A 10,960-nucleotide genomic window follows, 5' to 3' on the forward strand; every position below is an offset into this window, starting at 1 on the left:
GGGATCCATTCTTAATCCCAATAATCTCAATCTTCTTTTCAAAGAAAAATTGAAACATGTTGCCACCATGATCCAAAACTTTGAATCCCTCTGACTGTCTTCAGATCGTAAGTAAAGCAGCCTCTAACGTACCAGCACTAAACTTATGATCAACCGTTAATCTCCCAACTAGACTTCTTGTACATTTCTCCAAACCTTCCTTTATATCCTCCTCACCAAATTCAATAATTTGGTCTTCCTCCAATACTTCTAATGTTTCTCCTAATCTTTGAGATGCAGCAGATGCTGTCATTATCAATCTGTATGAGACTTATTTACAGAAAATTTAATATGGATTAATCTCAAAATTTTAGTAGAGCACTTTTTGAAAAATCTTAGCAATAGGGTGCTTTAGACCCGTTTATATAAAAAAGTGTTGAAAATTTAATTCTATGTTATTACAGGTTTATAACATGTTTAACTTAATTCTATTCGTTTTCAATCTATAAATATTCAATTTTATTGCAGGTCATAAAAAATGTAATATTTAATAATTTAAATATTTTAAAGTTATAATTTAATATTTATATTTCATTAAATAAATTTAATTTTTATATAAATAAAAATATTAAAATTTTAATTGAAGATTTTGGTTTGGTGGTTAAAAGGTTTTGAGTAAAAGATAAATAGGTCTCTGACCTTTTAAAACGAGGACATTTTCGTCCCTCAAGATTGGAAAATACATTTCGATCCCTCACATTTTAAAATGCGTGACAATTAGATCCCTCCGTCGAGTTGGGCTTCAAAACGGCAACGGAACATGCTGACCTGGAAGGGTAGAGTGTTAGGTGTCCGTTTTAGTTGCTTATGTGGATGGAGGACAAATTAGTCCTTGATGCCTAACATCTTGCCTCTGCCATGCGAGTTTCTGCTGAAAGACCCTCATACTTTCCTCATTTTGATTATTCTGAAACTTATTCATAGCTTGCTCCTATTGATTTAAAACCTCCATTTCACTATACAAATTCTTAGTGTTACTAATATACTTATCCATCTTCCTCACCATACCTTCCATGTGCTTAACCAAGAATCCTAATTCATTGACATCTATGACCCCACTCACAATATCACCATACACATGGTCAAATCCCTACAATGCAGAAACAAAACACTTCTTTCCTAACCATATTTATGTAAGACTATACATATAAACACTAACACTAAAATGAAGGCCTAAATTTGAGAGTTTTAAACTAATTCTAATCCTAACACATACAATAATACCTGCAAGGCTTTTTCGAGAGAAACATCAACCTTATGCGTGTATGTATCACCTGTGCAATACCATAAAAAATTGTATTCCAAGAATTAAGTCACTATTTTCTGGAAGCACAAATGTTGGAGATCATTCGATATATCAAAAGCATCATCCAGATGCTTGAAATTGACCTTGAAATATACACACAAACACACTAAACTAGGACCACTAAATACACAAATTGTTAATTTACTATCACCTTCTTGGTCTGGTTGAAGTGGTATATCCGAACATGGCACATACATATAAGGCAACCAACTGAGAAGAAGCCGACATCAAGCTAACCAACATCCTTTTCCGGAGCTTGGTCGAACAAGAACCTTGAAGTAGCCATGTCACCAGCCTTTGCATAGCCATCAATCATGATCGTGAAAGAAGCAACACTCTTTTCCGGCATAACATCAAGCACTACCCTAACATTGCCCAAATCTTCCACCTCAACAAAATCCCATATCATCGCATTTCATGATGCCAAATTCCTCTGAGACATTTCATTAAATAGCCTCTTTGCCTCCACTATATCCCCAACCTTCACATAGCCAACCACCATAGCCATCTATGAAACTACATTCTTCTCAGACATTCCATCAAACACCTTGCGAGCATCACCAATCTTTTCACATTTTCTATACATATCAACCAAACAGGTTCCAACAAATATATCACCTTCAACCCCCACACCTCAACGCCGAGCCATGGAGCAATTTTCCTTCGCAGGATCTGCACATGCTTGAACAAGCCTTAATCACAGAAGAGTAAGTGTACCTATCGGGAAGAGACCCATGTGCCTTCATGCGAATAAAAGCAAAGAGGGCGTCGAAAAAGTAGCTTCCTTTGGTGTGGGCTCTGATAAGGGAGTTCCAGAGAAAAGGGAAAGGGCCAAGGACGCGGTCGAAGACGGAGGTGTAATATGAAGCAGTGGCGGCAAAGGAGGCGGAAAGGAAAATGAAGCAGGAGATGATGAGGTGATCTTGTTCTAGACCTCGTTGGATGATGGAGGCGTGGACTTGGTAGAGGTGATGACTGGTCTTGCAGGCCTTAAGAAGGGTGATAATGGCGACAGTTGAACGCGGCGGAGAAGAAGAGTGTCTAAATATTGAATTCATCGGAAGAACGGCGTCGTTTTGGCCTTAAGGGACGAATTTGTCCACTAATAATTTGTCCCAATCCACTTCAGCAAGTGTAACGGACACGTCATTTTCTACCTTTCCATGTCAGCTGGCTCCGTTGCCGTTTTTTGCTCAAAATAGACGGAGGGATCTAATTGTCACGCATTTTAAAACGTGAAGGATCGAAATGTATTTTTCAATCTTGAGGAACGAAAATGTCTTCATTTTAAAAGGTTAACGACCTATTTATTTTTTATTCAAAGATTTTTATATGAATGAAAGATTTAGGCCGCGCTTAACCCTATCCACCCCTAGACAACAAGGAGTGAAGAGTAACTACGTATGGGACATTGGGACACAAACAATAATATTATTCATTCACTTTCTTAATATATAGAGGGAGTTTCCTTTTCTTTTTTATTTTTTAATTTTTTTTCCGGAAGGACAAAGAATCGAAATAGAATGTACTGTGGATAGAGATATTTCAAATAGCTCTGGGTCATGGCCTACTGAAATAGAATAAGACCAAAAGCTAAAGGGTAAAATGAAAATAAAAATGTTAGGAAGTTAATACTTTTAATAAAAATTAATAATTTTACTAATATGAGTCCAAATGCAAAATAAATATAAAAAATATTAGCTATATAATATTTAATTATTTATAATATAAAAAAGTAATTATTGAAGCATTCCTTTCTAAGACATTCAAATTCAGTGTACTTTTTTACAAATCCCACGGGATCTATGGATAAAAATTTTTGTTATGGAAGATAGAAATGTGCAATCCAAATCTGTTGGGAGTGCATATGATTTTATTTTGATATGGGATTAAGTAATCCCAGGTCTGATTACTTTGTAAATTAAATTTTAAAAATTTTTTAATATTAAATTGGAGGGTCTGATTTTTTTGTTGTGATTTAAAAAAAAAATTCACAAATCGGAAGATCCGATTTGTTTGTTGTGATTTTTTAAAAAAAATTATAAATCAAAGGGTTCGATTTAGGTCCGATTTATGTTACTAATAAATCGCATGGTCCGATTTTTATTCTCAAAATAATCGGAGGGTTTTTCATATTTTAAATAAAAAAATTCCACATTTAATAATAACACCTTTAACATTTATACTTCTAAAAAATGCCATTTCTATCCCAATATCAAAAATAATTTGCGCGGAATTTATCTCCTCTCTTATTTTTATTTCTTAATAATAACACTTCAAATAAAAATATAAAAAAGGTTAGCACTCAAGAATCAAGATTAATGTGTTGCCTATCGGCCAAGGCCAATACACTAAAAATAAAAAGAAAAAAGGGTTGGTTGTTGTCCAATCCAAAGTCACGTTGAGTCATTGACACTTGCAAAACCTTATTGTGAGAGTCAAATCCAGCAGACCTACCATATGCCTATTCCCTAGCTTCTCTATCTCTGCATCCAGAAATATACGAAATCTCCAACCCCCTTATACAAACCTCAAATCAAATTATCTCATCTGCTGCCCACATCAGCTACAATATTCAAAACGAAAAATATAAGTAAATAATAAAAATATTAAATAATATAAATAATGAACAGATATTTAATTTAATAAGTATACAGATGATTATATTTATTATTTTTAATTGTATAATTATTTTTTTTGATTTGATTGTTAGATATTTAATTTACTAGATATACAGATAATTATTCTAATCTTAAAATTTAGAAAATAATTTGGGATAGAATAATTTTTATTTTATTGAGTCAATTTTAAAGTTTATTGTCTATCTAATAAAATTCCAAAAAAAATTATAAGACTCATGTTTTAAAAATTTTAATATTTTAATAATTTTGTCTATTAATCTTATTTTTATATATATGCACGATAAATTCTAATATGTTTATGTTTACAATGATTAAGATGACCATCAAATATTAATATTAAAATTAAATGTATATTTTTTTAAGCAGTGTTCTTACTTTAAAACACTGATGATAGTAGGTACCGACCTACTAGAATTACATATGGTGAGGGATGAATGATTAATACGTATGTATGGATGAGCTCATGAGTTGTGAGATGAAGAAGAAGCAGCCGTGAAGGAGTGGAGAAGTGCGATCATAATGAGAAGGCAGGCATGTGACCACTGACCACAAAGATGGGACGGGTCCATTGCTATCCAACAACGTTAATATCTTCGAACTCTCTCCATCAACCCATTGGCGTGCCTCGATTCTGCTGATCATCATCACCCTCTCACAATTCTAACCTAAGCTACCTACACTTACAATATTATTATTGTGAGATTTTATCTAATAATCAACAAGAGATGTTTACTACATACTTTACTATACAAAATGAATAAATACAAATAAGATGCTGACAGATACATGTAATTGCAACAGCACGAATGTGCTGTTTGCTTTCAACATCAATGTGTGTCTGCTGGGTGCTGAGTGCCGATAGATGGAGAGTTAACCCCACCCATCAACACTCAATTAATTTTACCCATAAATCTTGCTTCAATATATGTTGTGCTGCTACAACAATGTTTCAGTCATCTCTTTGATTTGTGGATATGAACTTTTTCCAATTGATTAACCAAAAATACATAAGATAAGTTGGGAAGTCACTTAATTAGTGTAGCTCTGTCCCATTTGCATGAATAAAAGAGTGAGTTGATGTGTGTTGTGATAACATGTTTGGGGTTTGGAGTAAATGATATGGTTTGAGTATAATAACGACAAACAATAATATAATGCAAGTAAGTAAGGGAGGGAAGTGAATGCACGAAACTATACGCTAGCTAGCTAAGTACAAGGTTACAAAATACAGTGGATTCAACTTAACATTGTCACCTACTCACCTTGCCAACATTAGTTAGTGAATAGTTTTTAATGCTCCATATCCCAACTCTGATTTAGACCACACAAACCTGTGTGTCCCCCGAACCAAAAAGTACACACACTTGAGTTAACACATCAGATACGTGATGCTGTGCCCCATAATTAACCAATAAGTATATTATAATAACAACAACAATATGGCGAGGTGGTTGGATTATTAATTATTACAAGTTGGGAGTAATAATAGTAAGGGAAGGGGAGTTTGCTTTTGACACAGGTTGAGGGATATAAGGAGTTAGAGTCCAAGGTTACTTTATGAATGGCAGCATGGATTTCCGAATATAGAAAGGGTGTTCACTGCTGCTTTGTGGTGTGCGAGTTACTACTCTCTTGGCTTTATTATTCTCTCTTTCTCTCTCACACACCACACCTTCTATTAATATTGGTAGGTGTTTGGAAAAGAGGGAATAATAATAAGTGAACAAGATCCATAAAGGAGGAAAAAGCAAGGAAAAAAGAAAGAGAGGGAGAGATCAGATGGGTCGTGGAAAGATTGAGATAAAGCTCATCGAGAACCCAACCAACAGGCAAGTTACATACTCAAAGAGAAGGAATGGTATCTTCAAGAAAGCTCATGAACTCAGTGTTCTCTGTGATGCTAAGGTCTCACTCATCATGTTCTCCAAGAACAACAAGATGCACGAGTACATCAGCCCTGGCCTTAGGTAATCATCATCATCATAATCTCTCTCTCTTTTATTTTAATTATTTATATTCATTTCTATCTTGTCTACTTCTGGAACCAGCACAAAGAAGATCATTGATCAGTATCAGAAAACTTTGGGAGATATCGATCTCTGGCATTCTCACTATGAGGTTCAACTTAACAAATCATCACTACTCAACTTTTACACCCTATTTTTTTTTCTTGTTTTCTGATTTAGTTTTCCGTGCAGAAAATGCTTGAGAATTTGAAGAAACTCAAAGATATTAATAATAAGCTCAGAAGACAGATCAGGTAAGATACAATATAAATCTTTCTAAATAAACCATTATTTGAACTTATTGGTATGGTACGGTTAATGAAAGTTGATGGTTGTTGGAACAGGAATCGGATAGGGGAGGGTAGCTTGGATATGGATGATATGAGCTTTCAGCAACTGCGTACTCTTGAAGAGGATATGGTTTCTGCCATTGCCAAAATACGCGAACGAAAGGTGATGAACTACATGTGCTTCTCTTTAATAACAGCCGGATCCAAAACTAGTTTACAATTCTTATATTTTACCTATTTTTCAAGTAACTCAAAATTCAAGCTTAAAAGCAAATTAAACAACAATACACTATTTTGATTTACCTCATTTTTTAAAAAACAATTAAGTTATATTGGTGATTCAGCTGCATAATCTGTGTTTCATATCTAAAGATTTCTTATCCTGTAGGATTTAGATTAATATGGCATATAATTTTAAATTCTTCGGTTGTTTTTCACAGTTCCATGTGATCAGAACTCGGACTGAAACCTGTAGGAAAAAGGTGAGCAGTAATTGTGGTCAATCACATAATAATAATGTTGCTTTTGTTATTTCTTTGACGAATGATTGTTGGTGTTAATTAAATTTTACAATATACAGGTGAGAAGCTTGGAGCAGATGAACGGAAATCTCCTTCTTGAACTTGTAAGAACTTTGGTTTATTTCTTTTGATTAAAAATGATATATAGAGGATGGAAAAAAATGAATTAATGATTTAATAAGTTTAATTTGATGTTGTTTATGTTGTTGCTATGGGATGAATATACAAATACGACTAAGAAGGAAAAGTGTGTGATCCATCCACAATTTATATTACACGATGAAGGAGAGCAGGAATCAGCAGTTGCACTGGCCAATGGAGCCTCCAACCTCTATGCATTCTGCCACCACCATACTCATCTCAATCACCACCTTCATAACCACCATGCACCACCGGAACCCTTCAAAAACGATGATCTCCGCCTCGCTTAATTAATGTCCACCTCTCATCTGTAAATTAATTACTATTGCTTGCTCTTTAAGATTTTGTATTGTATCAATTAATGAACCTATTCACCACCTAAGGTTGCTACCTACCTCCCTCTATAGTATTTTGCAAGAGTGTGATGTGTAATTAAACGCTATATATGCGTGCCTCTAATGTATTATGTTATATTATTAATTGCTTTAATTTGCTCATTGTTAGGGATAATAACATCATATATTATGATAATATTTATATTACGACGCCTAAAGAGAGGTCTGAAATCAAAGACAAGAGAATTTAATTTGCTGTCCCAGTGGGACATGTACATGTACGTCGTGCTGTGTTAACAAATTGAAGGCAATCTGGAGTTTAAGTGCATAAAATTAAGTATTGGCACCAAGTGCATGTAGTCCCAACATTAAATATGGATGCAAAGAACTCAACGGTCATAAAAGAATGGAAGAGAAATTATTGAAATCTATCCACCGCTTAGACGGTGAGCTTTGTAGAGTAGCTGTCAGAGAATTGTTTTCAAGCAAATCTAAATACATAACATCAAAAATCCAGTCTACTCTAGACCCAAACCAGAAAGGGGAAAAGAAGTTTAATTTCACTAGAAATCTGCAAGTATCTTGTCATTTTTGGGAGATTATTGAGGGAAATTATTTTAGATATAGAAAAAAGAAGGTTATTTTATTTAAATATAGATGTTTGGAGTATTTTATAGAGTTGTAGAGGTATTAAAAAAGCAATTCAACACGTTACTTGCGTGTTGTGCGCCACGTGACAATACGTTATTTGCATGTTGCATACGATTGTGCCACGTGTTCAACACGTTGGTTGCGTGTTGACTCAATACATTACCTGCTTACAACGTCTACCCACTTGTATATACACTAAAAACTTCCATTTGAAGGTAAAACACACCTTTAAAATTCATATTAAAATTTTTTAGCCGATGAGAGTTTTTTTATTTTTATTTTTTTGGTTCATGGAGATTTGAGTTATTCACTTATTTGAGAGCACTAAGGAGTTTGAGCAAAACCTATATAGTTTCCTGTGAATAATTCTCCATAGTGAAGTGCTGGCCCAGTTATTCAATGTACAAGCTGGGTCACCTCTTTGATTATAAATGGGCTTAAAACAAGAGATTCCTTTGACTCAAAAACATATATATAAGTTGTAGTTACATGGTCAGCGAGTAACCAGTTCATTAAACAATTGACCTGGCTAAGACCAAAAAACCTATATCTGGAAATTTGTAGTTCAGATTCTAATTATTAAACCGTTAAATATAATTTTGATAATGATAGGTGCGGATCTAAATGAGTGCCAAGTGGATATTAACAAATTAAATAACTTGGGGTTCAGCTGTGTAACTTGCAATGATATATGACTTGTGTTGTGTCAATAGTAGGACTTTCCGGGTCACATCACCCAATTCATTTAGTAGCAACGGTTTGGTGAGTGGGTTTGTTTGGTAGCGTGACTTTGCCAAAATTTCAAGTTACATAGCTATTAACAATAGGTGTATTAACATTGTTGGGACCCGACGGCTAAATCAGTTTGCAACCACTGCCAGTGTGCACTTGATTCTCTAATATCAACCAACCACCTTTGTCTCTAGTTTCTTCTACCTTACGAATATTTGACTAATCACCGCTTAATATTATTTTATCATAATTAGCATCAAGCATAGATGACACAACCGTTAGCCATCAAACAAAAAATATAATAATTAGCAGAGATGCATCACTATTTATTCCTTGTCATTACCATCACCATTCACCAATCCTATCACTGAAATGGGTTGGTGTTTTCGTGTGATTTCCCTATTATTATTGTTGTTGGGAGCAGAATCAAAGACTCATTGGAGTGACACACAGTTTCTGAAGGATTTCAAGAATGGGATTTACCCAAGTTCTGTGAACCCCGGCTCCTGCTTAAGTTCATGGGACTTCACTCTCGACCCGTGCGATAATCTCTTCACTCAGAAATTTACGTGCGGCTTCAGGTGCGACTCCATCGACTCCGGCTTGAGCCGAGTCACCGAACTCGCTCTCGACCAGGCCGGTTACTCCGGTCCCCTCCCTCCAACTTGGAATCTTCTTCCCTACCTCCAAACCCTCGATCTCTCCAACAACTTCTTCTACGGCAACATCCCCGGCTCCCTATCCAACTTGACTCGCTTGCGCCGACTCGCCCTCTCCGCTAACTCCTTCTCCGGCGCCATACCCTCCTCCGTTGGCTCCCTCTCCACTCTCGAGGAGCTCTGCCTCGATCACAACAACCTCACCGGAGCTATCCCCGCCACCTTCAACGGCCTCAAGAACTTGAAGAGGTTGGAGCTTCAATCCAACAAGCTCCAGGGTTGGGTTCCTCCATACTTGGGTCCCCTGAACAACCTTAACTACCTGGACGCCAGCGACAATTCCCTGATCGGAGAATTGCCAATCTGGCTGCCGGCTTCCCTGGTTCAGATTTCGATGAGGAACAACAAGTTGAGCGGAGTAGTAAAGCCAGAAGTGTTGAAAAACCTGAAGGACTTGCAGGTTTTGGATTTGAGTTGGAACAAGCTGAGTGGGGCAGTTCCTTTTGCTCTTTTCGAGCTACCATCGCTGCAGCAATTAACGCTGTCTTTCAACGAGTTTTCTTCGGTGGAAGGAAACTCCGCAGGATTTGAGAAGAGCGGATTGATCGCAGTAGACATAAGCAACAACAAGCTCAGGGGTAGTTTGCCATGGTTCATGGCGTGGATGCCTCAGCTTTCGGCATTGTCGCTGGAGAACAACATGTTGAGTGGCATGATACCAAAGGAGTATGCGATGAAGGTGGTGTCCCCGCGAAATGGGGAATCAAGTTTTGGGAGGCTTCTGTTGGGTGGCAACTACTTGTACGGAGGGATACCTCACCCTCTGTTGGGTCTTAAACCCGATTCTGCAAATGTCAGCCTTGCTAATAACTGCTTCTATAGGTGCCCTCGTACCTTCTTTTTCTGCCAAGGTGCTGCCCAGAAGCCCCCGCCACTGTGTCATAAGTAATCCATCACTTCTGTTAATTCATTTTTTATTTAATTATAAATTCTCTTGTTCAAGTACTCTACTGTTGTATGTTGAATGTTGATCACTAATAACAATTATGATGATCACTCCACAATGCAGTTGTCACTAGTACCGACTACATAAACCATACTTGATTGCACGCCTTCAAATATATGCAACTAATCAATTCACATAAATTTGCTTTAACCATACTTGGCTGAAAGTATTCTAATATCAATTAAAATAAGTGCCAGAATGATGGGGTGGCTTCCCAATATTCATACAACAAAATGTGGCTCGATGACTGATCCCAAAAAGCACCAGTGGTCTAGTGGTAGAATAGTACCCTGCCACGGTACAGACCCGGGTTCGATTCCCGGCTGGTGCAATTTTTTCTACATCACTTGGATTCTGTATTAGAAATTCATGACCTTATCCTATTCGTTAAGGTTGCTTAATTACTTTCACTCTTTTGCAACTCTGTGCAGTTGTCAATGTCAGAAAATGCAAATTTCACCAAAGGCACAATGGCACATGTATATAAACACTGATTAACCATTCTTTTTCTATAAGATGAAACCACACTTAGCTTCTGTTTAATTAACTTTTGACAGAGAAAAAGAAGCTAAGTATAGCTTAGCTTGTATTGTATATAATGCAGTGCAGGGATAAGGTTAGGTGGTTAGCAC

At 36.2% G+C, this 10,960-nt stretch overlaps 2 protein-coding genes and 1 non-coding gene across 4 annotated transcripts; all 3 read left to right on the forward strand.

The window, feature by feature from the left end:
- Positions 1-5,427: 5,427 nt before the first annotated feature.
- On the forward strand, positions 5,428-7,442 carry LOC112800775 (agamous-like MADS-box protein TM6). Of its 2 annotated transcripts, none has more exons than XM_025843166.2 (7): positions 5,428-5,954; positions 6,036-6,105; positions 6,186-6,247; positions 6,338-6,446; positions 6,724-6,765; positions 6,864-6,908; positions 7,047-7,442. In XM_025843166.2, exons 1-7 carry the CDS (start codon positions 5,767-5,769, stop codon positions 7,233-7,235), a joined length of 705 nt encoding a protein of 234 aa, XP_025698951.1. In that variant the 5' UTR covers positions 5,428-5,766; the 3' UTR covers positions 7,236-7,442. The 2 variants fall into 2 exon arrangements, with proteins under 2 accessions (XP_025698951.1, XP_025698950.1); XM_025843165.3 differs by having other exon boundaries at positions 5,429-5,954; positions 7,044-7,442.
- A 1,283-nt stretch (positions 7,443-8,725) lies between these two features.
- On the forward strand, positions 8,726-10,386 carry LOC112800777 (uncharacterized). Its single transcript, XM_025843167.3, has one exon. The coding sequence runs from the start codon at positions 9,036-9,038 to the stop codon at positions 10,269-10,271; it is 1,236 nt and encodes a 411-aa protein (XP_025698952.1). The 5' UTR covers positions 8,726-9,035; the 3' UTR covers positions 10,272-10,386.
- Positions 10,387-10,588: 202 nt separating this feature from the next.
- On the forward strand, positions 10,589-10,659 carry TRNAG-GCC (transfer RNA glycine (anticodon GCC)). Its single transcript has one exon. It is a non-coding gene; the product is annotated as a tRNA-Gly (tRNA).
- The last annotated feature ends 301 nt before the right edge of the window (positions 10,660-10,960 follow it).

This window comes from Arachis hypogaea, chromosome 5, assembly GCF_003086295.3.
Source record: "Arachis hypogaea cultivar Tifrunner chromosome 5, arahy.Tifrunner.gnm2.J5K5, whole genome shotgun sequence".
In the NCBI taxonomy this organism is placed as follows: Eukaryota; Viridiplantae; Streptophyta; class Magnoliopsida; order Fabales; family Fabaceae; genus Arachis; species Arachis hypogaea.